The sequence below is a fragment of the Lolium rigidum genome, chromosome 4 (assembly GCF_022539505.1).
Source record: "Lolium rigidum isolate FL_2022 chromosome 4, APGP_CSIRO_Lrig_0.1, whole genome shotgun sequence".
NCBI classification, from domain to species: domain Eukaryota; kingdom Viridiplantae; phylum Streptophyta; class Magnoliopsida; order Poales; family Poaceae; genus Lolium; species Lolium rigidum.
The window spans coordinates 38,098,989-38,125,164 of NC_061511.1; the positions used below are offsets into that span (position 1 = coordinate 38,098,989).

Below are 26,176 nucleotides of genomic sequence, written 5' to 3' on the forward strand. Positions count from 1 at the left end.
GCAAACTCAAAAACCTCAATTTTTTGGAACGGAAGGAATCTCAACATCGTGGCACATTGCTTCTATCATGTGTCCTAATGAAAATCTAACTACGATGCGAATGTACTTACATATTATATGGTATATCTAGTGTATATCTACAATCTCAACTGACCAGGGCAAACTTCAAGACCATGAGAGTTGTGTTCGTCACCTCGTTTCCTATGAGTGTTTTATGCCACTTTTGAAACATCTGAAAGTATGTCAATCAAGGATGATTTTATTTTACTTGACCATTTATGTATCTGGGTGACCATTCTCTCGGCCAACTAACAATCCATCCTTTTAAGTTGTAAAAAAATAAAAAATAAAAAATCCTTTATTATGAAATATATATTTTAAACGTCAAGGAACCTAAAAGCGCTTGTGCTTTCGAGAAGCTTCAAGCGGAAATTTGACACATGGAATGGAAATGTCTCTAAATCACAAATAATAAAAGCCCATCAATCAATGTCTATAAAGACAAAGATACACTTAAATGAAAACCACAAAATCTACATTGCCCAAATTAGCCAAAAATGCACATGTCCTCAAGCACAAAGAGCCTCGAGCCATTTTGACCATAGAGTAGCAACCCAACGTTTTTTTTCTATTTCCATCCATCCAAACCTTCACAGCCGGGCGTGCCCATTTCGGCCGTGGTGGCCTCAAAACCCTAGGGCCCAAACCCCTCCGGATCATCTTGGCCGTCCATCCAGCAATCCGACGTCCCAGATCGCTCCGGCCGTTGTACTTAACTCAGCCGCCTGCTTCTTCTCTCTCTCACTGCGCTTCTTCCCCACGAGCAAGAACACAGCACGCATTGGTAGCTGCGAGCGAGGAAGCAAGCTCGAATCCCTCCCGAATCCGCTCCATTTCCAGTAACCTGAGCTTCATTTGCTCCGCACGCGGGCCTCCGCTCCCCGATTCGCCCGCTCCGAGCTGCGAAAACCTGTTCTTGACGCTTCCCGAGCTCCCGGAGTGACCATTACCGGGTTAAAATCTTGGGCTGACGGTGTTTTCTGCGCGGTAATGGCGGTGTTTTAGTAGAGGGATAAGGGTGCGGGGATCTTGTTTGGTGTTTCTTTTGGGGTGGTTTTGCTGGCGGCGGCGGCGGTGATCGATCCGATGGTGACGGAGATGGCGACCCGGGGAGCTGGGGAGGGCATCTGCGGCGGCGGCGGCGGTGGCGAGGAGGTGGGCGAGCGCGGCGACTTCGAGCTCTTCCGCAGCGGCTCCGCGCCGCCCACCGTCGAGGGCGCCATGGCCATGGCGGCCGGCGGCGGCGGCGAGGTGCTGCTGGACGACGAGCTGCGGGCCGACCCGGCCTACCAGAGCTACTACTACTCCAATGCGCACCTCAACCCGCGCCTCCCGCCGCCGCTGCTCTCCAAGGAGGACTGGCGCTCCTCGCAGCACCGCCTCCGCAGCTCCGCCTCCTCCGGGCTCGGCGGGATCGGGGACGGCAGGAGGGGCGCGCCGGCGGGGGCTGGAGACGGGCTCGTCGGCCTCCCCGGTATCGACCATCCCCGGCAGCGGAGCTTCTCCAGTATCTTCCAGGTAGTTGCTCTCACCAAAGATCTCGTCTCTCTTTTTTCTTTTTTTCCCTTTCGTTCGCAGTCTATTATTAGTCTTTGATTCACTACTGTCTACTGTATGTGTTTTGTGTGAAAGTGACTGAAAACATTGGAGTTGACTGAAGTACTGTCTACTCCTCTTCAGTAATACCATTTTACCACCTTGCAGCTGAGTACACACACACTAGTTGAGTTCAGTCTGATTGCTGGATGGTATTGACCTATCAATTCTCCGCTAGTGTTTCTTACCTTGTTAGCATTTGCGAGAAAGGCCAAAGGGTTATTGTGATGTTGTCATTTATAGTTCCTAAATAATGGCTCCGAGGTTATTAATCCTTAATTCATCATATATATCGTGTGTTATTAGTGAAGGTGACTGGAAACATTGGAGTTGTTTGACTGAAATGCGCAGGCTCATAGTTCGTGCAGTATGTGTAGCTGGGTTTAATCTGGTTGCTACTGGATTCTCAGCTAGCGTTTGTTCACGTTCGCGCGAAAGGTCAAACGGTTATCACAATAATGACTCCAGATTTACTGGATCATCTGAAGTACTGTCTAGTGCTTCACAATGTTTTGCCTGTATAATGCCTGTTTGCAAGTTCATAGTTCAAGCAGTATATGTGTTACCGTTTCCCACCTTGCTAACTAGGTCTGGTACATTCTGATTGCACATTAGATGTGATATTATGAGCCAAGTCATGGTCTTTGCAGCTGTTTGACTTATTGACTGGTCTACTGTATGTGTAATGCCTGTTTGCAAGTTCATAGTTCAAACAGTATATGTGTTAGCACTACTATTTCCTACCTTGCTAACTAGTTCTGGTACATTCTGATTGCACATTAGATGTGCTATTGTGAGCCAAGTCATGGTTTTTGCAGCTGTTCGACTTATCGACTGGTCTGTATTTCTGAACTCTGCATAGCATACATAGGAAAGTTTTATAGCTTGCTGTTTGAACAAAGAAGAAAAAATATATCCAGTTTGAGTGTTGGACAGTATTGAGTTATGAGTTCTCTGCTAGCGGTTCGTTAACATTTGCAAGGAAGGGTTAGTGTAACTTTTAGCATTCGTATAATCCTGTGTGTGCATCTAGCTCTTGAGTCTTGACAAATATTTCATTTGTATCATGCCTGTCTGTGCATCTGTCTTTTGCCTGATTATTCTTTGGACCATCAACCATTTTTGCTAGCATGCTTAGGTCAACTGTTGATTCATGTTGGATGACTCATCACGAACATTAGGCACTAGAAACAAGCTTCCAAACTTTGTGGTTTGCTCACCAGTGTATCCTTCACTAGTTCATATTGTTGACCACATGTCCTGGTTCTTTGTTCAACTACAAACAATTTAATGTGTCTTTTTAGGAAGCTTTATTTCTATTCAGTTTAATTTTAGGCAGCACAGCTTTTAATATTTGTACAACTTGTTGTAAATCTTCCAGGAGGAATCAAATCAACGTGATATTGACAGACAGGGTGCCAACCACAACCGTAATGACTTCCTGGATTCTTCTGGAATGCAGTATGCTCTACATCGCGAGCCTGGAGCTATGAGCAGTCTGCAGCGTGACAGCAATGAACAGACTATGGCTGAAATGCGGAACAATGATTTGTCATCTCATGCATATGCATCTATTCTAGGACCCTCACTTTCTAGAAGTGCATCGCCAGATCCTGAGCTTGTGAGGAGGGTCCCTAGCCCGTGCCTTCCTCCTATTGGTGTGAAAGTCGGTGCTTATGATAAAAAGAGTAATGGAGGCTCATCTTCCTTCCGCCGTAGTTCGTCCGCTGTTGGTGAACCTGATGATCTGGTCGCTGCTTTATCTGGGATGAACTTGTCGTCGTCTAGAGCTGGTAATGGGCAAACCATGGATCAGTCTAAGCTCTATCAGGATGTTGATAATGCCAATAGGTTCCTTTTTGATCGACAGGGTGATCAAACAAATGGCAATCAACAACACTCCTTCATGAAACGTACTGATCAAGGACATTTTAGGGCACCTGAAGGGTATTCTGCAAATTCGGCTAATTCTTCTATGATGAGAAATCAGATGAATGCTGGAAATTTCTCATCATCTGACAATTCATCAGTTGGTTCTGGCTTTGCTTCCCCTAGGATTGGTTCGAGATCCCCAGGAGGGACATTATCTTCTAGGCAAAATTTAGCTGGTGCCTCTAACTTCCGAGGCTACAATGGAATGGGAAGTCCAAATGCAGCAACTTCTCTTCAGATGCCAATCGATCCATTATATGTTCAGTATCTTGCTGCCCAAGTTGCGGCCAGCTATGATGATCCTTTCATGGCCAGTGGCCTTCTGGGAAATTCTTACATGGATTTACTTGGTCCTCAGAGCCTTAGCCCGTTGCTTCAGTCACAGAAGAACTATGGCTGCTATGGAAACCTTGGATTTGGCCTTGGTTATGCTGGAAGTCCTTTGACGAGTCCTGTTCATCCCTCTTCACCTGTTGCATCTGGTAGTCCACTTAGGCATGGTGAACGCAGCATGCGTTTTGCATCAGGCATGCGGAATTTTGGTGGTTCTTTTGGTTCATGGAATCCAGATCTGGTTGGAAAGATGGAGAGCAATCTGATGCCCTCTCTTCTTGAAGAATTTAAGAGCAACAAAAGCAGAACTTATGAGCTCTCTGAAATAGCTGGCCATGTCGTTGAGTTCAGGTAAACTTCTCATTGATGTATACCGACATGATAATGTAACAGCTTGCAAACTACAATGACTAGCACTCAAGCTCGCCATACAATTAGTGACATTCTATCTGTCTTTACATAGTTGCACTTCTCCTTGTACAGGAATACACATAACATGAACTACTGTATTGCATAAATTGATGATGCAGTTTAATCTAGATGAAGACAGATATATGTATAAACTAAGAAAAAATGAGGAAATAATTAGAGGAATATGTTCTTACAGATTGTTTTAATTTAATTTCTGTCTCACTTTCACTACAGCATAGTATTTATGGTATTCCCTTTGTGTGCATAACTGCATATCACTTATAGTTTAGGCCAAATATGATCACTTAATAGAGAAAATTGATTTTGGTATCTCCTTGAGCAAATAACACACTTCTCCCTGCTGCTCTCATATACTGTGTGCACCCCACATGCATGGCATATTCCAAAAGATGAGAAAAAAATATAACAAATAGCAATTTCCTTAGTCTGTCTAATATTGTTGCTTTTCTGCTGAACACATTGGACTCATAATTTTAACCATGTTCTAGTTTGTATTAATGATCACTATCCTAATATTTAGTTCAAAGAAGATTTTTAATTTGCTTCCAGTTTGCCCGACTTTGCAATGGATACTGACCCTTAATTACTGCTAATTTCTTACTCATGGCTGGAAGTATGCAGAACTGCAAAAGATATATTTTCTTTAGCGTGTTTTTGTGCTAATCATTGAATAATTGTGTAGTGCGGATCAATATGGGAGCCGATTCATACAGCAAAAGCTCGAAACGGCCAGTATTGAAGAGAAAGACATGGTCTTTTCAGAGATCATGCCTCAGGCTCTCACACTGATGACTGATGTATTTGGAAATTATGTTGTCCAGAAGGTAGGGAAAACTAGTTTGTTTTAGCTGATGGCTTGACTATGATATCTTATCCTTATCGTTTGCCTTCTGTCCAGTTTTTTGAGCATGGAAGCACTACTCAGATAAAGGAACTGTCTGATCAGCTTATTGGACGTGTCCTCGCTCTCAGTCTTCAGATGTATGGGTGTCGGGTTATACAGAAGGTGCTTATCAGTTATTTTTTAGTTACATATGACAATATAAGGACTTTGTTGCATTTTGAAGTTAATTTCTTTATGGTAAGGATGGATTTATAATTTCGTCTTGAAATGGATGATATTTATGTGCAGGCTATAGAGGTCGTGGATTTAGCTCAGCAGACTAAAATGGTTGCTGAGCTTGATGGACATATCATGCGCTGTGTACGTGATCAAAATGGTAACCATGTGATACAGAAATGCATAGAGTGCATCCCTCAGGATGTTATCCAGTTCATTGTCTCAACGTTCTATGGTCAAGTTGTGCTGCTGTCCACCCATCCGTATGGTTGTCGGGTTATTCAGGTATGCTAACACATAACCCTGCATAGCATTTGCAGTTACATGTTGACACAACCTCTCTCACTGTCATATAATGTGAATTACCAGAGGGTCCTGGAGCACTGTGATGATCCAACAACACAGCAAATAATGATGGATGAGATTCTCCAGTCTGTTTGCTTGCTGGCTCAAGATCAATATGGTAACTATGTTGTTCAGGTCAGTGCCATGCCCGTATTTCCGAACATTACGGCATACCTTGAACTTAGACAACCTTTGTGCTGCTTACCTATGCATGGTAGCTGGGTTATTTCTGTGCAGATCAACTGTAGGTTATCATATTGATCCTAATGCTTGCTAATTAGTAGCAACTAGCAATTGTGTGTTAGTTGTCCTTAAACTTATTGCTTACTAAGATGTGGACTTCTCACATCTTTTCTCTTTATATCATCTTGCAACAAAATGTAGGTAGAATGTGTTCTGTTTTGATGCTACTAGACTGATCCTGCTGCTTGACAATGCTGAGATTTTGTTGCAAGCAGTTGCAGTCTTAATTCTGAGATTTTGTTGAACCTTTTTTTTTTGCAATATTTTGCTTCTGTTAAGACTCACTGAACTTTTACAGCATGTTCTGGAACATGGCAAACCACATGAGAGGACATCTATTATTGATAAGTTAATTGGACAAGTTGTGCAAATGAGCCAGCAAAAGTTTGCTTCAAATGTCATTGAGAAATGCTTAGCTTTTGGCAACCCTGTAGAGAGGCAGATCTTGATTGGTGAAATGCTTGAATCCACTACTGAAAGTGAACCTCTTGAGGTTTGCATTCTTTCAACTTCTTAACCAAGCTCTCAAGAGAATCGAACCAAATATTTGTGAACTGTTCTAATTCTATTTGCAATGTCCCTTGCAGGTAATGATGAAAGATCAGTTTGCCAACTATGTGGTGCAGAAGGTGCTGGAGACTTGTGATGATCAGCAGAGGGAGATGATCCTCACAAGGATAAAGGCCCACCTGAACACCCTTAAAAAGTACACCTATGGGAAACACATAGTTGCACGCGTAGAGAAGCTTGTTGCTGCTGGAGGTATGTTTTATCGTTAGATTCCATTAGACATGCCAGAGTAAGGATGTTACGGGCTATTGATATATACCTTATTTTCTATTGTGGTCGCAGAGAAGCGCCAGGGGCTTCAACCAGCGTGCACTGCCGCCTGAAGGGCGGACTATGCAGTTGTACAGCTAACAGTGGCTAGGTTTGCGCTCGTGTTTTTCCCCGACTGAAAAAACCCTATAAAACTAGTATGTGGTACCGCGGAATAAGATACAATCTTGGTTGCACTGGAGAGAGTGTACATTCTGTAGCTGAGGAAGCAAAGACTAATCTGAACTGTAAAGGGGAAGAAGAGGAGGAGTAAGAAGAAACATGTTACTCTGCTCACTGTACAAATTTAGCACTAGAGAGAGAGAGAAAGCTGTTAGCTGTCTAAAGAGTGGATTAAAGCCGCCGCGACTACTTTGTTTATCCTTTTGTGTGTCTAAAGAGTGGATTAAAGCTGTTGTTGTAAGATAAAACTCAGAGGCACTAGCCTCTTTTTTTCTTCCCAGTTCAAGCTGAAGTTATTAGTATCAGCTTTGCTGAACTGCTGAACAGTTTCTGTTATTGATGGAGTTGTATCTGTCTGTAATCTAATCCAGGATGATGATAATGCATGAATCAGTGTTGTTGCAGGTTTTCTTTCACCAAGATCCCTTATGTTTTGTTGGTTGTAATAATCTGAAATATGTTTTTTTTATTTCTAAATTGCAGTGTGTGCTGTAATGCTAGCATGTTCAATTCCAGATCAAGAGGTAAATGCACTGTTGGTCAAACAGCTTGTCTGAGAGACAGAGATGAGTGGTTTGCTCTGTGAAATCTGTTGGTTTGCTTGGTCAAACAGCTTGTCTGATCAAGTGTTACTGCCGACCAAAATATGGAAGAGGTAATAACAAGTCATACTCAAAAAGCATACTAAAAAACAGAAATTCAATTCAGCTCTTGGGTACTCTTTCAATATGCTTTCACAAGGATTCTTAGCTCTTCTTAGACTCTGCAGTTCTGGAAATTCAGTTCAGTTCCCTTTTCTCTATTGTTTGTAGATTCTTGGCTATAATTTTTGTCACTGCCCTCTTAAGCTTTACATGTTCCTTCTCTTTCTTCCACATGAACACATAAATTCTCTCGCATTTACCTTACCATAGCTGCCCCAGTCTAGCTTATCTTGCACATGGTCAACTTGTTTGGCTGCATCCTCAGTACTACCTCCATCCTATATTTACTTATATATTTTTGTATGGTATCTATAGAATATCATATTTATTAATAGATTCTTCTAAAAGTTTAATTAAACTTTACTTGCTTTAACTTAAAAAAATATATATAATCCTTACCTTGGGATGAAGGTAGTACTATTTGACCATCTCATTTGTTTTGACTTGAAAAAAACAATTCGCCTGTCCCATATTTTTCTGGGTGCATCACTTAATTTGTCTTTGTTTGCTTGTCGTAACATGTTTCAAAACTAGATATTACTTCTTAAATAATATAGAATAAAATCAGGGTTTAATTTATCAAGCACAAAATCTATATATAGTATGCTTAGCTATGTGCACCAACAATCTATGCTAATCAAGATAAGTAACTTTGTGATAGCAAGATATATATCTTCAATCACGAAAGCTATCACAAAGCAAAATGCAAAAGCAAAATGCAAAAGTAAAAAAACTTTGGTATAGAAATAACCGAAACACGCGTAAACGATGATGTATTTCTAAGTTCAAACCCTTAAGGGTGCAAACCTCCATTGGAGTGTATTTCTAAGTTCAAACCCTTAAGGGTGCAAACCTCCATTGGAGTGTATTTCTAAGTTCAAACCCTTAAGAACATCTCCAGTCGCGTCCCCCAAAGCTAATTAACGCCTCATTTTATGTCCGGCGTCTCCGGTAGAGACTCTATGCAGGCGTCCACATGCATGCATGCAGCCCCTAGTCCCCACATGCTCTAAGGGTGCAAACCTCCATTGGAGTGGAGGCCAATGCTCCCCATATTTCACAAAGGCTCGCCGTATTTTCCTTGAATCTTCCCACAAAAATGGACGTCCTTGGAACAATCTCCATAACTTAATTAGAGTCTCCCTAGTAATCACCACAAAGGGCCGTCTAGGGTCCAAGGGGGAGGAACAAGTTGAGTATACACGCATCCAAGAGTAATAACGAACTTTCACAAATCCTCGTGGAAAACTAAAATCGATGCACCAAATGTAATGATAAAAACAAAACTGTGTAAATTCTTCTCTCTCAAATCCACCACAACAACTAATGCTATGAAGGAATATGAGAGGAATAAAAGGGAGGAAATAAACAAACGAATACAAACTTTAGATAGTAGCTTCCCCTCACAAAGACAGGAGATGAATTGGTTGAAAAGTAGATCTAGATTTTATCTTTTTTTTTCCTCATAAAGATGTGAGAATCATTGGAGAGTGGAGACACTGAGAGTTAACAAGCTCAAGAAGATTGACAATGAAGTGCAAAACTTGTTTAAAATGTTGGAAAACCATTGTAGAAGAAGGACCTACCGGATGTTCTGGGCGTTCGTGAGCACCCAAGTGCTTGAGCTCAGCCTATACAAAAACGGCAGAAACAATTATATTCGAACTCTGTTTTTGATGAATTCGAACTTGTCTTGAAGCTAAAAACAAGATGTAAACCATCACACGAAAAAACAACAAAATGTTACACTAAAAAAATACAAATTAAACTATAAGTGGGATTACACCCATTTTGCAATTTTGGGAGGGGTATCTGCTAGTTTGTGGAGTATTTGCTGACCCCCATTTTAAAGAAGCTGAAAGCATTTGCTGCCGTTGCTCTCCGCCGCAGCGGCCGACGTCGCCACCTCCGGGTCCGACGCGCGCCCGCATGAACGTCTTTGACCTCCACCACCCTCGGCTTCCTCCGCCGCCGCCATCTTTTCCTCGGCGGCAAATGCTTCGTGGAGGCAGGCGGGATCAATCCCTATGTGGACATAGCGTCCTGGAGCCCTGGAGGCAGCACCGTTCGATCTGCTAGCCATCCTGACTATGTGGACATAGCGTCCATCCTGACTTTCGCTGCTTCGTTCCGTCTCCTTCCATCGGTCTTCCCACTGGATGGTGTTTCATGCGCTTCCCAGAAGGTGTTTGACAAAATGACCAAGTGAGTAGCATTGGCTTTGACAGTTGCAGCAACTTCGTCTTGATTTTCCCTTCCTATTGGGGATGTGGAGACTAACGTTTCAGTTGTGGTGAGCGGCAGCGCCAAGTCGTCACAGCTAACCACGGTGTCGTGCCGTCGTGGTGTGCGGATTCATCCCGGATGCTGCCAGCAGAGGACGACGCTGCGGCCTGCTACAAGGAGTGGAGGCTGCTTCCTTGATGCTCAGGAGTTACTCGACGAAAGGCACAGGCAGAGGAACCACGGTCAACCACAGGTGCGTAATAACAACTTCCTTGCTTTCACTCTGTTCCTATTATTTGTGTGTACATGAATGTGGTGCGAGGATGCATAGTTGGTAGCATGTCTAGGTTACAATCACCAGTAGTCCAGTACCACCATGACATAGCTTTAACTAGTAATACACATGTTTGGAGAAAAGAGGAAAAAATATATTGTGGATAGAGAAAATAAGAAGAAACTACCCACACATACCCAACAAAAAGTATTTGAAAGAGGCACAATGCGTTGACCAATTGAAGGTAGCTTTACAACATCACCATGGGCTGGCCTAGCAGAATTTGTTTTCAACAAACTTAAGGAAGGTAGATGTGCTCATCAAAGGGATGCAAAGTCAAGATTCCTCATTGGAATCCTGCTCTTCTACTCGCTTCATTAGCATGTTGCCGAGGGGGCCACCTCTTGCAGTTGCTCTGCGCCCAACACCAAAGCTTCTTTAGCGAAACTAACCACGTGTCCCGATTTGATGGGAGCTGTAGCATTACTCTCTGCCTCCACCTCCGCAGACATGGCACAGCGTGTTGCTGGTGGTTCTTTCTCAACCGCAGTTGGTGTCTCCTCAAGATCACCTGCGATGGCCAAAACATTTGGTCTGTTATGGTGGTTCCTTGCCACTGCTTCCCACACATTTCTTGTTTCTTCATCCACGTCAGGATGAAGAGTAATTTCCTTCAGCTCACGAAGGCTCATAATTTCGACGCCGGAAAGACCAACTAGATCCTTGCAGATTATCTGGAGCGAGATAATTTCCGGCCAAGCTCCATCTTCAATTGTTAGGACAGTCGTCCCCACAACTTTCAGCACAAGAGATAGGCGGTGAAGGCTCCTGAACATCCCAACTTGTATGATGAAACCATCGTCGATGCTGTTGGCAGTAATCTTGAGGTACAGCAAGACAGACATCCTGCCAAGGACTGAAAGGAGATGCTGTGTCACAGACAGGGTGGTTGAAATGCTTAGCTTAGTGAGATCACGAAACAAGGCAACGAACTTTGGCAATGTGGCTGAGTTGGAGTTTCCGTGTAGTTTCAATGAGCTGAGATGATACATATGTGGTGCTCTCAAACTGTAGTGTTGACATACTTGATCTAGAGCAGACAGGGTACCTTGGGGTAATCCTTGGAAGTAAAGGGACAGGGATCGAACATTGTCTTCACCCATCGGAGTTTCAATATACCTTTGGATGGCCTTGGAAAGGTGATTATTCATGTCAACCTGACCTTGTTCAGTTTTCTCAGAATCGCACCATATCTTGACCTTGTTCAACCTTTTCATATAGTCCATAAGTAGCAACAATCCCTGACCCTTGTCAGCCACAAATCCCTTGACCGTCTCTAACATACATTCTTTTGGCAGTCTCTCTGTCTTGACTTGATCTTGAAGCTTAAACTTTCCAATCAGATGAATCAAGCAGGGTAGTCCAATAGCTTCTACTGGGAGCACATTCACCCTTGTCTTGCTTACATCAAGTGTCTCCAGCAACTTAAGCTGTGCAATTTCCTTGGGAATCCTTGTGATATTGGAACCAAGACTTAGATATCTCAGATTCCATAGATTGCATATGTCTTTAAGATGGTAATCTTTCACATCAATGCATCCTTCCAGGTCCAACACTCGTGTAAGTTTGTACTTCTCGAAATTGGAAATAGCACCACCTGCATTCCCTATAACAGTTAGTGATCTGACACGAGATAAATCGATGTCAGGCATTGTTCTGGAACTTCCGCCGTTACTATCATGGATAAAGAAGTGACGGACTTTTTTGTGCTGAGAACCAAAGGGCATGATGAATTTCTTAGACATAGACTTGTGCAACATGAATGCGTGCATAATACCATGAGCTTTCCATGTCTTCTCTGTATTACTGCTGATTGGAACAACAGGCAGAATGATATTTCGGTTGATAAATGTCTTGAAGGTTTCATCAGCCAGAATTTGGTGCAAGCCTTCATGATGCCGTGCATATCCTTCAGCCAACCATCGCCTGGTTATGACATTCTTCCTGAGGGGATGATCCATTGGGAATATACCTAGGTACAACAAGCATGCCCTGACAGTGTAATCAGGCAAACTGGTGTAATTTTCCCTAAGCACACCTCGAAGCCTTGCAAAGTTAGGCTTGTCTTCACGTTCAAGATATGTACCCATATCGTTGCACAATTTGTTACATAATTTCCCTGTGAGTACCTTTTCACAGCTCAATTCGCACGCCACACTACAAAGTGCAAGTGGAAGGCCACCACATTTCTTCAGGAGTTTTGCTGCACCCAGCACTAAGTCAGGTGAACATCTTCCCATGAGAGCTATTTTTCTAGAATCTTCTTCTCCAAGAGTTTTCATGCTGTACACGTAACCAAAGGTGCATCTATCCTCTTCGCGGGGATAATTGCAGCATCTATTAGCTACGGACTGAGTGGCCGTTGTCACAATTATTCTGCCATTATCCCTGAAGGCATTCCTCACTGTATTCCAATGCATCAAGTGCTTCTCCTTAATGTCGTCAATAACAATTAAATACCTGCTAGGCAAAAGGAAATCAGATTTTAGCAAACACAAAGTATCCAGCAGTTAACCTTTAACTTTTGAATTATGATGTTGTGTGACAACATATGATACGCAACAAGTACCTCTATTAATCCAAAGACGTTATCTCACACAGAGATTACATCAGATGTTTAACAGTGTATCATGAGGGCCAAGAATCAATTCCTTCAATGGGGTACTTTGTTTTGTCGACAGTGGCACCATGGTTCACAGAATCATAGGACACACAAGGAATTTAATTCGAACAATACCCTATTTTATATGAGATCTTGCAGAGAAGTCACGCAAGGGTGGCTGAGGTCAGTTCGTCGGTTCCGCCAAATGTTGGATTTAGTGAGATTTTGGAGGCGCAAAGCTAGTAGCTTGGGACGAACTACTTGGACGCTTAATTGAAATACAGTTCAACATGGAAGTTACATTTGTTCAGTGGTCAATTTTCTTTCCAGTCTACATGTGTGGATCTAGAAAGTACAAACTATCTTCTTCCATGAAAAGTGTATTTGGAAGCTCTGACATCCTTTTTGCTCACATTGTCCAGCGGGTGACATTTGTGGCCTTAAACCTAGAAGTATTTTAATTATTTTATGGATTTGGTTTTTTATGTAGTAAATTCGTAAAGGTGCAAACTGTATGTGCTCTGTTTGTCTATCTAGAATTGCCCAACGATATTATTTTTAATAAATATCTCCTGAAACTTTGTGGGCTATTCATATGCCTACCCAAGTACCCATTCAATATGTACTTGGTAACTTTACTCACCAATGATATTTTCACACAGATTGTTCTTGCATCTCGCGTATTTCGTTGTGAAATGTCCAAAAATCCACAGGAGTTTAGATTTTTATATAAAATAACACTTTTGGCCTTGTTACTTTCTTTTGAACATTGGTGGCATATGTGCTAATGTAGACAGGAGTAAAACTGAAAATAGTTGATGCACAAGACTTAATTAAGCTTACCTGTCCTCGTGGTATTCTGTGGGAGATGTTGCAGAAGACACTTGCCCTAGACTAATCTCATCTTGTATATGTTTGACAACCCCATTGGCACCCTTATAATCCAGCAAGTGCCCATCAACCCATACGCAGCGGAGTGCTCCTTCCTTTTGGACAATATCGTAGACTGCCTTTGCAAGGGTTGTCTTCCCTGAACCACCAAATCCCACAACGGCGACCACCCTCAGCTGAGCTGCAGCCCCGGTAGTACTAGTACCCTCTACTTCATCTTCGTTAGGTTCGATGCCGAGCAGCGCAAGAAGCTCCCTGGTAGCATCCGCGATGCCCACAGGATCCTGCGCATAACTCACTTGCTGTGCGGTCTCGTTGTATGTGGGCTGGGCTTGGACTCCATCAGCGAGCAGCAGAGAGGCGTTCAACGCCCGCTCCCGTGCTGTCGCCACACGGTTCCTGAACTCCTTCATCTTGGCAGCGAACCGGAGACGGATGCGGAAAGTCCTGATGGCATGAGCTGAGCGCCGAGCCCGCGACGCTCCAGCCTTGCAGGTAACGCGGTGCAGGAACCGCTCGATGCAATCTTCGATATCGTGGGTCAGCTCGCTGATCTCCTCGCCATACACCCTCGCGACGGCGGTGCGAGGAGGATGAGCAGCCATGGTCTGGTAGTCATCCACAGCTGCCGCCAGGATGCCAAGGTCAGTTTGCAGAGATGTGCTTTCCCTTTCGATGTTCCTCCACATCTGGTACTTCTTCTCAAGCTCGCTGTTGAGTCTTCCCATGACGACGTTCGCGAAAGCAGTGGCTGCTGCTTTCTCCGCCACTAGCCCCGCCGGCAGTACCATCTTCAGGCGAGCTTGAGTGCTTAATATTGGGGATCAGGCAAACTGGATTAAAACGAGATATGATGGGAGGGAAGACAGAACAAAGGTTACATCCCAAGCCAGCACTTGCACATCACCTACTACATATGTGGGGTAGGCACTCTGCTCATCCATAAGTTCCCACTTGCTTTGCTGCTATGGAATATCTCGAATACGCATTTTTCCTGCAAAACTCTAATACAGCTTGATTATCTCTACATAAATTACGATGAGTTGTTTCGTGTCTCTTACCTAAGTCAATTTGTCAAGTCCTCGAAGGCCCCACTAGAGTTGTCCTTTTTTTTTGACAATCCCACTAGAGCTGTCCTTGTATTGTACTGTACGCCTTATGCCCTGGTAAGGAGGGAGTACTAGTAGTCAAGTATAGTGGGTACATCCAATTGTCCTTATATTGTTTGAAAGCACAAATGATCCACGTTTCCTCATTTAATTTAGAAAAGAAATGGTCCACTTGTCTTAACTTATTGGAGAAAACAGTAAAGGTCCACATCCCCTTATTTAATTTTTGAAAGCAAATGGCCCACTTGACCTAATTTAGGCTGCAAAAAGACAAATGGTCCACTTGTCCTAAAAAGCAAAGAAAAACCACCCATGGCCCTCTCTGTACGCCTTGTTGAAGCCACTCTCTGGTCCATATCTCTCAGCATGTTTATAGGGGCCGACCTTTAATATAGAGGAAGTTCATGCAGATTTGGTTAGAGTAGCATGCTCCAACTTAATTCTTCCATCCCTTACTTGATTTTTTCTGCCTAGGTACAGTTACAGAATGCTTCATCCATTCCGATGTTATTATTATTTTGAAAGCAGAGCAACTAATCGACATCTGCTTTGGTTCACTTCAGGAACAAGGAGATGGAGGCCCCAATCAGTGCTTCCCAGGGAGCCATGAGGTCCCTTCCTGGTAAGCTGGATTCGTTGCTATCGGGACTCAAGCACAACCTGCGGCCAGAGGAGAAGAACAAGCTCCGCATCCTCCAAGGTGATCTCCAGGGACTAATAGACAACTACCTGTTGGAGCCATCAGAGGTGGAGTTCCCTGCTTCGACGGCCAGCTTCTGGATGAAAGATGTGCGCGACTTGTCATACGACATCGATGACTTCCTCCACGAGCTCGCCCAAGCCGGCACTAGCGGTTCTAGGATCAGCGTCCAGACCCAAAAACTCCCCCGCATTAAAATCTCCCGATTTCCGGATAAGCTGAAAAAGCGCAAATGGATCGCCGACGAGATCTTGGGATTTAGGAGTCGTGTCAAGGAAGCAATTCAACAGCACATAAGCTATCTTGGTGACTGCAAGTGGCGTCCTAGCAGCAGCAGCAGTCAGCTGGGTGAATGGAAGAACCCTTCAACACCATGTAGCATTCGCCTTGTTGGCGTGGAGAGTTCCATCAAACAGCTTTGCGGCTGGCTGGCAAATGAGGGCCAGCCAGAGCACAAGGTGGTGTCCATTGTTGGAACTGGTGGGGTTGGTAAGACTACCCTCGCCAAAGAAGTGTACCGTAAGCTTGGGGGTCAATTCGAGTGCCGGGCTTTCGTGCAGACATCGCGAAAACCAGACATGAAGGGGCTCCTTACCAGCATACTCTCTCAAGTTTGGCGGCACCAGCTCCCCGATTCTTGTGAGGTGCATAAAGTGGTCTTAAAGATCAACGAACACCTGCAAGATAAAACGTAAGTATTTTTTGGTTCATGCACTTTTTTACTATATAAATGCAAAACTATATTTGTAAAATCTGAGGCGCGCCTTACAATGGGATCGATGACGCCTTTGTTCAATCCATGCGGAGGAAGAGAGATCTGGAATGAGGTAAAGCTTGCAACAATATAAAATTTATATTATGTGAAACAAAGTGAATAAAAAGACATGTTCATTTGAACATAACAATACAAAACAAGTATAAATTCGTAAGTTTTAACTATCTTCGGATGATTGAGTGGGTGCATGCAGGAGCATACAAAACGCGTCAACATGTTAATATAATTATTTCTTATATTTTTTTATGGTGTGCATCAGGATTTGAATCTCAGAATGACGCCATGATCGCTCCACGATACCAAGAGATGGTTATCCCTATTTTTTGTTGCGATAAATAATACTCCCTCCGTTCCATTCTATAGTACCTATAGTTTTTTGGCACGGAAATTAGTGCAAGAGTATTTTTTACATAAGACCCCCTGGCTTAACGATTTGAGATCAGCGTAAAATAAGGGAAATCGATAACTTCCTAAATTAACATAACAAATCCCACAAATCTCTCTGGTTGACTCTCCATATATGTGCAGTCAGGTTCTACTATTAAGGAAAGAAAAACAATGCTTCCTAAATCTAAGGAATCGTTGGGGTCATGCATTAGGAATCTCAATTAATTGTTTCCCTTTTGTATGGATTTTTTTCATGCATGTTGTGTGGGAGCTGACCGGTAGAGGGGGTAACTAAAAAAAAGCAAAGCTACAACCTTATATTCTGAAACAAATGCCAAAAATCTATAGGCATTATAAAAAGGAACGGAGGGAGTATAATTTAAATATTTTGGCAGGTACATAATTGTAATTGATGGTCTGTGGGCATCATCAACTTGGGATATTATTAATTATGCTTTGCCAAAGGGAAACTATTGCAGTAGAATATTAACAACGACCGAAGTTGACGCTATAGCCCAGACATGTTATGCAGATACCTCCAAATATATGTCTTCAAAGAAAGAAGGTAACTCCAAGTATATATTCAAGAAGGAACCGCTTAATGAAGATGAGTCGAGAGAACTTCTATTAAGTACAGTTTTTGGCCTTCAAGCTGAATGTCCTCAGGGCCTAAAGGAAGTTTCAAATGAAATTATAAAAAGAAGTGGTGGCTTGCCGCTAGCAATTAATATATTGGCCAGTCTCTTGGCACGCCAGCCAGCCAGCAGCCTGGAGCACTGGAATTACATAAAGAATTCACTGAGTTCCGGTTTGGCTGCAAACAATAGTTTGGAAGTGATAAACCAAGTTCTCAACGTTGGCTACGACAATCTTCCCCACGGCTTGAAAGCATGCATGTTATATCTGTGTATGTATGAAGAGGACCGTGTAATCCTGAAGGTTGATTTGGTGAAGCAGTGGATGGCTGAAGGTTTCATCTGCGCTGTGGAAGGGGACGATGTGAAGGAGGTTGCACGAAGATATTTTGATGAGCTTGTTAGAAGGGGAATGATCCAGCCTGTGGATGTCAACTGCAATGATGAAATTCTATCATGTAAAGTGCACCACATAATACTTCGCTTTATTCGATATAAGTCCATAGAAGAAAATTTCATCATTGCAGTAGATCATTCTCAGACTTCTATAAGACTTGCTGACAAGGTTCGTCGGCTCACCCTCCACTTTGGCAATGTTGAAGATGCTACACCGCCAGCGCTGGCGAGTATGCAACTATCAAAAGTTCGATCACTTGCCTTTTCTGGATTTCTCAAGTGCATGCCTTCGATTGTTGAGTTCCGGTTTCTTCAGGTTCTGGTCCTTAAATTATGGGCTGATCGTGATAATAGGAGTGACAACCTTATTGGATCTGATGACCTGAGTGGCAGCATCACTGATCCTGATGACTTGACTGACAACCCCACTGAACCTGATGACGTCAGTTATAACCTTACTGAAATTTCGGAACTGTTCCGACTGAGATACTTTCGTCTTGATGCACGTCATTTGAGTGTGGAGCTTCCAACCCAGATGCAACGGCTGAAAGATTTGGTGGCATGGGAAATTGATGCCGAAGTAACATCAGTTCCATCAGATATTGTTGATTTGCCAGGATTGTTCTACCTCAGTATTCCTAGCGAGGTTCATCTGCCCAGTAGTATTGGCCGCATGACATCTCTTCGCACTCTGGGAATAATCGATCTGGGCAAGAACATAACAGAAGATTTTATGAGCCTTGGTGAGCTGACTAATCTCCAGGATCTTCGTCTAACATGTTCCACGTTGCAGCCTGATAACCTGGAAAAAAACTTGGAATGCCTGGGCTTGCTAATTAGGAAACTAAGCAATCTCAAATGTCTAACTCTGGTACCTGCAGTCTCCTCTCGTATGTATATTCAGAATCATGATGGTGCTTCAATCATGAGCATCTCCTGGCATGGCTTCACCATCGAGCGCCATTCTCCAGCTCATCTTCAGAGACTAGAGTTGTCGTGGCACTGCTGCTTATTTTTCCGCCTACCTGAGTGGACAAACGAGCTTACCAAGCTTTGCGTTTTAAAGATCGCACTTAGGAAGATGTCAAGTGAAGATTTTGCTATTCTTAAAGCATTGCCTTCCCTCACCGCTCTCTCGTTGTTTCTCTTGATTTCCCCTGCGAGAAGGATCATGTTTGACAGTGAGGGGTTCCTGGTTCTCAAGTACTTTAAGTTTGTGTGTGCTGCACCATGCCTGGGTTTTTTGGATGGAGCAATGCCCAAACTCCAAAATCTGAAGTTAGGTTTCAATGCTAGCAGAATGAAGCAATATAGCTTGATAAGTGCTGGGTTCGAGAGTCTGACTGGCCTCAACGAGATCTCCACAAAAATTGGGGGTGCCGGTGTTGATGAATGTGACAGAAGGCCTGTACAGTCTGTGTTGATTGACACTGTTAGCAAGCATCCTAGCACCCCCATCATGAGTGTGCAATGGGTGGATTGGAACTTTTGTGGTGATGACGAGAAGTATGTAGAGGATCAAAAAGAAATATGGAAGCAGACTCCTGAAAAACAAGGCGTGACCGCTGGGGAAAGCTCAGATGAATATGGAATTAAAGGAAAGAACTTGGAGGAAGATGCCAAGAAACAATCTGATATAAGGTGCTGCTAGATTAACTTTTCTTTGTGCATATTATTTTTGAATCTCTGCATTGATTATGACCCTGATTTTGATGAGATGTCAATGGATGGCTTATTGTTACCAGGACTTGTGTGATAGTGGAATCCACCTCGTATCTGCAGAATACAGGTAATCTTTCTTTCTCTGTCATTTGGCTGTTCCTCCCGTCAACCCAGTCTGTTGCGAATTTTTTTGACTGCCACTTGTTTTTGTTAGTCCATGACGTTCGGGAGGAGTACGAGCATGACTCTCGGAAGGGGGCTGGCCCTGCTGACGGCAAGCTGGGCGACGGGAAGGATGCATCATCAGTTGAGGAGGCAATGTGGGTGGTGGAGCAGTGGGACTTGCCGGCCACAAGGGACAGGCTTGTGTTCGAGTCACCGGAGAACGCCAATGAGTACCTCACCGCGGTTGCTTGCCTCACGAGCGTGGCTGGGGCAGGCGTGGAGGCATGGCTGCAGATCGCGATGGCACGGCTTGAGGAGGAGTTCCGCCAGCTGTTGATCCGTGGGACGACGTCGCCCACTGCAGAGAATCTGCACACGTCCGCCTTTCCCGGGTTCTCGCCTACCATATCTACCTTCAGTTCCACCTCCTCCATCGACGATTTCGGTGAGCTAGACGAGCCTGTTGGTTGGGACACATGGAGCTCGGTCTCCGACGGTGAAATCTCATCTTACTTCATTTCCCCAGAAACCATCAGCACCTTCAAAGACATCGCAGACGTCATGCATAGCTTGCCATACCTCAATTTTCCGTACATCGTTAGCATGCTCAAGGACATCGCGGATGTTATGCTGCATGCTGGCCATGCGCTGAAGCTTTGCCAGGTCTATGGCGAGGTGCGCCAGGAAAAGCTTATAGAGTGCGTCACCGTTCTTGGGGTTGACAAGAGGAGCCTGGAGGAGGTGCAGCGTATGGAATGGGTCACCCTCAAGGACAAGAAGTACAAATGGATTCGGGCACTCAAGGTGGTTGTCCAGGGACTTCTAGCCGAGGAGCGCCGCTTCTGTAGCCAGATTTTCACGGCTGATGCTGACATAAAGGAAGTGTGCTTTACTAAGGCAGGCAAGAGCTGTGTCCTGCAGCTGCTTAGCTTTGCTAATAACATTGCAGTTGGGAAGAGATCGGCCGAGAAGCTGTTCAGTATCCTTGATATGTATGAGGCACTAGCTGAGTTGCTGCCAGAGCTCGTGGTCTTGTTCTCAGGCGAAGCAAGGGATTTTATCAAGGAAGTAGCAGAGCGGACCCTTGAGAGTCTAGGGGATGCAGTGCTTGGCACACTTGCTGAGTTAGCCAATGCGATACGTGGGCATACTGATAGTAGATCACTGCCAGACGGCGGTATCCACCAGTTGACACGATATGTCATGATCTATTTAGTACGATTGGTTGCAGACTACAGCCGCTGGTTGCATCATCTTCTTGATGGCCATGAGACTGATCAGCTGGAAAATACGGGTATGACTCCTTTGGGACACATGATGATGATGCTGATTACACATCTGTGGGACAAGATTGAGGACAAATCGGAGCTGTATGATGATGAGGCGCTACAGAACATCTTTTTGATGAACAATCTGTACTACATTATGCAGAAGGTGAATGATTCAGAACTAAAGAGTCTGCTTGGGAATAATTTGATCTGTATACGCCCTGGTCAGTTAACAGTGTACTCCGAAAGGTACTTCCAGTCCTCATGGATAAGGGCAATAACTTGTCTGACAGATGATGGTTTGCCACATACAACAGGATCTTTGAGTGCAATCAAAGGTGCACTGCAAGAACGGTTCAAAAGTTTCAACCTGATCTATGAGGAGATATGCAGGACGCAGACAACATGGAGTGTTGTGGATCCTCAGCTAAGAGAGGAATTGCGAATTTCCGTCACAGAGAAGCTCATTCCAGCATACCGTTTGTTTGTTGAAAGGTACCGAGGTCAGCTGGGGTCAAGGAATTTCGGTAAATATGTAAAGTACAGTCCCCAGGATTTGGAGCGACAAATGTTAGATTTATTCGAAGGGTAAAGCTCGACTGATTGATCATTATGTATACGGTCCGAAGGGTGTTTGTATCAATGTTAGTGGTGGTTACAACTTACAACTCTGTACCAAGATTTTAATTTTTACTCTTTTCTGCCTGACATAGATAAGCATCACTTTATCTGGTGATGTGTAGGCACGTAGTGCTGAGTAAATGCTAAATGTGATATCTTCTGTCACATTGCCACCATCCTTGTGAAGCTAGCTTTGTGTGCATATTAAGTAATCCACAACCTGATTGCCTATCAATACACATCAAGCTGATGATATGAGTTCAACGTCTTACGGCCACTGACGATTTGGTCCATCTTCTGTTACATTACCATGTTAGTGTGTGCCCTCTCTATCTTCTCTTTTTACCAGATTTCTCCACGAGGTCTTGTTTAACAACTTATACTATTTATTTTGATTTAGGAGTCAATCGGCAAAGATGAGCTCTGTGGATGGGAGCGTAGGGAAGAATAACCCTGCCACAGGGAGCACTGCCACCGGTGATGATAGCAGCGAGAAGATGTCATGGCCGAGTTGGTGGGGAAGTCCGTGGAGGAGGCGAAGAGGGTGATTTTGAAGGACAAGCCAAAGGCGAAGATTGTCGTTGTGTCGGCGGGGTCAATGGTGACCAAGGACTACCGCCCAGATCGTTGCCGAGGTCCCCATGGTCGGCTAGCTAGCTTGGGAGCTCGCTGGCGTACCATATATTCAGCTTGCTCTCCTTTTGGATTTACCAAGTTTGAGATAGCGCTAGATCATACAATAAGAAGCTGATGTTATGTACATGCAGCTTGCTCTCTTCTTGGATTTACCAAGATTCAGATATCTAGATCATATGATAAGAAGCTGCTATTATGTTCAAGGAAAAGTTCTAAGTGAGCTATCACAATAACAAAGATTCTACAAAATAGTCACGAATCTAGTAATGGACTTCTTTCGCTCCGCCGCAGTGGCCGACCTCGCCGCCTCCAGGTCCGACGGGGGGCCGCAGAGGGCACCCCCTGAGGATGTCTTCGACTGATCCGACGAGGTGCCTTCCTCCCGCCACCCTCGGCTTCCTCTGCCGCGGCCTTCATCTCCTCTGCGGCCGCCCAAGTCCGCGCTCGGTGGAGACATATCGTCCTGGCGGCATCACCGCTCACGTCCACACTAGTGATGTGACTGATGTCTCATGAGCTGCGGAGAAGATGTTCGACGAAATGACCAAGTGAGTAGCAGCCGCTTACACAGTTGCAGTGACTTGCAAATTTGCAATCTACTCCGCGTTAATTTCCCCATTCCTCTCTGCGATGTTGAACCTAACACTTCAATTGTAGGAACTGATACCATGGCATCTGGGTGTGCAGACTCGTCCCCGATGCTGCCGCCGTACATACTGCCTGAGGACGGCGCTGCATCCTGCTACAAGGAGTAAACTAATAGAGGCTGCTTCTTGGGTGCCCTCGAGTTACTCGACGAAGGGCAGAGGAAATAGGAGCTTGCGTTTGACTACAGCAGTGACATGTGCGTAACAACAACTTGCTTGCCTTCACTCTGTTCCTATTTATCGCGCCGTAGATTAATGTGGTGTGAGGATGCATAGTTCGTAGCATGTCTAGGTTGCAGCTACCACCACGACATAAATTCAGCAAGCTTCTACCATGTTTGGGCAGAAAAGGAAAATTTTATTGTGAAAGAAAAATATGAACTACCCCAAATGTAACAGCAAAAAAATCATTCGAATGAGGCACATGAAGTAGGAGGTGCGTTCGATTGTAGGGACTGATACCATGGCGTCTCGATCTGCAGATTTGTCCTGGATGCTGCCGCAGTACTGCCTGAGGATGGCGCTACAAGGTGCAAACTAATGGAGGCTGCTTCTTGGATGCCCTTGAGTTACTCACGGAAGGCACAGGTAATAGGAGCTGCGTTCGACTACATCGGTGACATGTGCGTAACAACAGCTTGCTTGCCTTCACTCTGTTCCTATTTTCCGCGAGTAGATTAATGTGGTGTGAGGATGTATAGTTCGTAGCATGTCTAGATTGCAGCTACCACCACGACATAAATTCAGCAAGCTTCTACCATGTGTCCATGTTTGGTCAGAAAAGGAAAAATTTTACTGTGAAAGAAAAATATGAAGTACCCCAAACGTAACACCAAATAAATCATTCGAACGAGGCACAACGTGTTCAACGACCAGCTGTAGACAGCTTTACAACATCACCATGGCTCCACAAGCAGGAATTGTCAAAATATTGACATATATCAGTCATGTCATTTTCATGATTGATATATTTAGTACTAATATTGACATCTATCAGCCATCTCGATGGGCCTCTCCCCTTCTCCCTGGAGACAGGGTACGTGGAGGTGGAGGAGACGCATGGCGTGGAGCTCTTCTACTACTTCATCGAGTCAGAGCGCAACCCGCAGGAGGACCCTCTCATCCTCTGGATCTCCGGCGGCCCCGGCTGCTCCGGTCTCAACGCTCTCTTCTTCGACATCGGCCCTCTCAAGTTGGACGTTGCTGGCTACACCGAGGGATTATTCCCGCGCCTCTTCTACTTTGAGGCCTCATGGACAAAGGTGAGCAACGTCATATTCCTTGACGCGCCGGTGGGTACAGGCTTCTCGTACGCCCGGGAAGCGCAGGGGCTCAACGTCAGCATTACCGGAACCGGCAGGCAGGTCCGAATATTTCTTGAGAGGTGGTTCGTCCAGCACCCGGAGTTTGCCTCCAACCCGCTATACATCGGCGGCGATTCCTACTCTGGTATCACCGTCCCAGTAACCGCGCTGGAGATGGCCAACCATAATCCCAATGGAGAGCTGAACCTTAAGGGGTACATGGTGGGCAACGGTCTCACAGACAAGAATTGTGACGATGGCGGCAGGTTTCCGTTCATGCATGGAATGGGACTCATCTCTGACGAGCTCTACGAGGGGGCGCTGGACAGCTGCGTCGGGGACTTGGTGTCGACGCCGAAGACCACCGAGTGCGCCCAGGCGCTGCAGGCCATCAGCGAGGCTACCTCTGATATCAACCCAATGCACATCTTGGAGCCCCTGTGTGAAGTGGAGTACTTGCAACATTCAACTCCAAACAGAATCTTTGCAACAAGGCTGCTCGTGCAGGAGGAGAATGACGAGCCGGGCTCCATCTTTCCCAGGACTGCATCTCCCTCGCTCCCTGTGGATTGTCGTGCCAGCGCGGGTACTATCTGTCGGACATCTGGGCGAATGACGCAGAGGTCCGGGAGATGCTAGGCATCCGGGAGGGGTCAGTTGGCATCTGGAGGTTGTGCCCCACACTGCTGCACTTGCGGATGGACGTGCACAACACAGTACCCTACCACCGCAACTTGACGCAGCGCGGGTACCGGGCGCTGGTGTACAACGGCGACCATGACTTAGTGATAACATTTGTGGGTACGCAGGCATGGATCAGGACACTGGGTTACCCCGTGGTGGCGCCATGGAGGCCCTGGTACTCAAACCGTCAGCCCGCGGGGTTCACCACCGAGTACGCCTACAACTTAACCTATGCTACAGTCAAGGGCGGTGGCCACATGGCGCCGGAGAGCCACCCTAAGGAGTGCCTTCACATGCTTGAAAAATGGACCTCACCCGCGGGCAGGCTCTGACTTATCGCTAGCTCCCCTCCATTAGCTAGAACCCCGCTGGATGCATGCCTGATATTTTTGCTACTTGGTTGTACCGTACATCCAAATCAGAAGACGACTGTATTGTGCACAAGAACCAGGAGTTTACCTGTGATGTGTGATGTGTGGTCAGTCATCCAGGTGCTTCTAATTTGTACCTGCCCTGTAATTTTTTTTCTGCAATTGGTTATGAGGCATTGATCGCCGACTTGGTGTTTGATGGCAGCGCTAGGGATCGGATGCCGATCTTTAGCGTTCCATCGGACCCCTTTGCTGCTGTACGATGAAATCATGTGAGCGTTCATAGTACATGCCGGGTATTAATTAGTTTCCGTGACTGGCTTCCTAAATATTACACATGGATCACGGCTAATCCCATGGAGTTTCCAAATATTTCGAGGCGGCCCATCTAATTAAGAACATTCCAAATATTTAATTTCGTTTTTTAGGAAGCCAATTATTCCCGATTTTGAGAGAAGCAAACTTTCTTTCCAATGCTTCGCAAATTTGCTTCGGATGAAACTAAATTTGCTTCGTGTGGAAGAAATTTATTTCCAATTTGAAGTTAAGTTTTCGTCAAAAAATACTGTTCCCGTACACTAAAGAATTTGCTTCCTTGAAATGAAATTTGCTATAATATGGTGCAAAATTTATGCCTAATTCGCTGGAATCATTTCCAAATAAGGAGAAATGCTTCAAAATATATACAGATTTGTTTTCATCAACTAGAGAAATGCTTCAACGAAATAAATATTGAATATTTGTTTACACAATAATTAGGGAAATGCTTCTGGAAGAAATGTTGTCGACTACAAAAATGCTTCCAGTAACATGAATGATTGCTTCTATCGATAATGAACATAAACATATGCTTCTACTGAGATAGGGAATAGCTTCCAAAGATAAGAAAACTCGCTCTCATGTAGCAGAATTTTTTCTCCCCATGCATGCCTATATGCTTCCTATGCAAATCACGTTTTGCTTCTATTGTTGGTCTTGCTCGCTTCCTTCTTCCTTCCTATTGCTTCAGCCTTCAGTACAGCCTGGGACCATGGGCAACATGGCCAGTAGGCGCCG

At 44.7% G+C, this 26,176-nt stretch overlaps 3 protein-coding genes and 1 pseudogene across 4 annotated transcripts; 3 read left to right on the forward strand and 1 right to left on the reverse strand.

Annotated features, from left to right (window-relative positions):
- The first annotated feature begins 1,158 nt into the window (after positions 1–1,158).
- LOC124646927 (pumilio homolog 1-like) lies at positions 1,159–7,392 on the forward strand. Its single transcript, XM_047186964.1, has 9 exons — positions 1,159–1,578; positions 3,038–4,272; positions 5,036–5,177; positions 5,252–5,359; positions 5,486–5,698; positions 5,783–5,893; positions 6,300–6,494; positions 6,589–6,763; positions 6,854–7,392. Exons 1-9 carry the CDS (start codon positions 1,159–1,161, stop codon positions 6,892–6,894), a joined length of 2,640 nt encoding a protein of 879 aa, XP_047042920.1. The 3' UTR covers positions 6,895–7,392.
- Positions 7,393–10,484: 3,092 nt separating this feature from the next.
- Positions 10,485–14,761, reverse strand: LOC124707865 (disease resistance protein RGA4-like). 2 transcript variants are annotated; one of them, XM_047239562.1, is made up of 2 exons: positions 13,713–14,761; positions 10,485–12,727 (listed from the first exon to the last, which is right to left on the reverse strand). In XM_047239562.1, the coding sequence occupies exons 1-2, from the start codon at positions 14,549–14,551 to the stop codon at positions 10,585–10,587; spliced, it is 2,982 nt and encodes a 993-aa protein (XP_047095518.1). In that variant the 5' UTR covers positions 14,552–14,761; the 3' UTR covers positions 10,485–10,584. The 2 variants fall into 2 exon arrangements, with proteins under 2 accessions (XP_047095518.1, XP_047095517.1); XM_047239561.1 differs by having other exon boundaries at positions 10,485–12,730.
- Positions 14,676–21,713, forward strand: LOC124646928 (disease resistance protein RGA5-like; the record flags this gene model as incomplete). The annotated part of the gene is made up of 4 exons (XM_047186965.1): positions 14,676–14,683; positions 15,433–16,260; positions 17,127–19,403; positions 19,508–21,713. Coding segments are annotated over 4 exons (5,055 nt in total), but the record flags the coding sequence as incomplete, so codon positions are not given.
- A 267-nt stretch (positions 21,714–21,980) lies between these two features.
- On the forward strand, positions 21,981–25,168 carry LOC124646929 (annotated as a pseudogene).
- The last annotated feature ends 1,008 nt before the right edge of the window (positions 25,169–26,176 follow it).

Coding starts and splice junctions, on each gene's coding strand:
- LOC124646927 (XM_047186964.1), top strand. CDS start 1,159: ATGGCGACCCGGGGAGCTGGGGAGGGCATCTGCGGCGGCGGCGGCGGT. Junction 4,273..5,035: donor GGCCATGTCGTTGAGTTCAG/GTAAACTTCTCA, acceptor ATAATTGTGTAG/TGCGGATCAATATGGGAGCC. Junction 5,360..5,485: donor GGTGTCGGGTTATACAGAAG/GTGCTTATCAGT, acceptor ATTTATGTGCAG/GCTATAGAGGTCGTGGATTT.
- LOC124707865 (XM_047239561.1), bottom strand. CDS start 14,551: ATGGTACTGCCGGCGGGGCTAGTGGCGGAGAAAGCAGCAGCCACTGCT. Junction 12,731..13,712: donor ACAGAATACCACGAGGACAG/GTAAGCTTAATT, acceptor CCTTTTGCCTAG/CAGGTATTTAATTGTTATTG.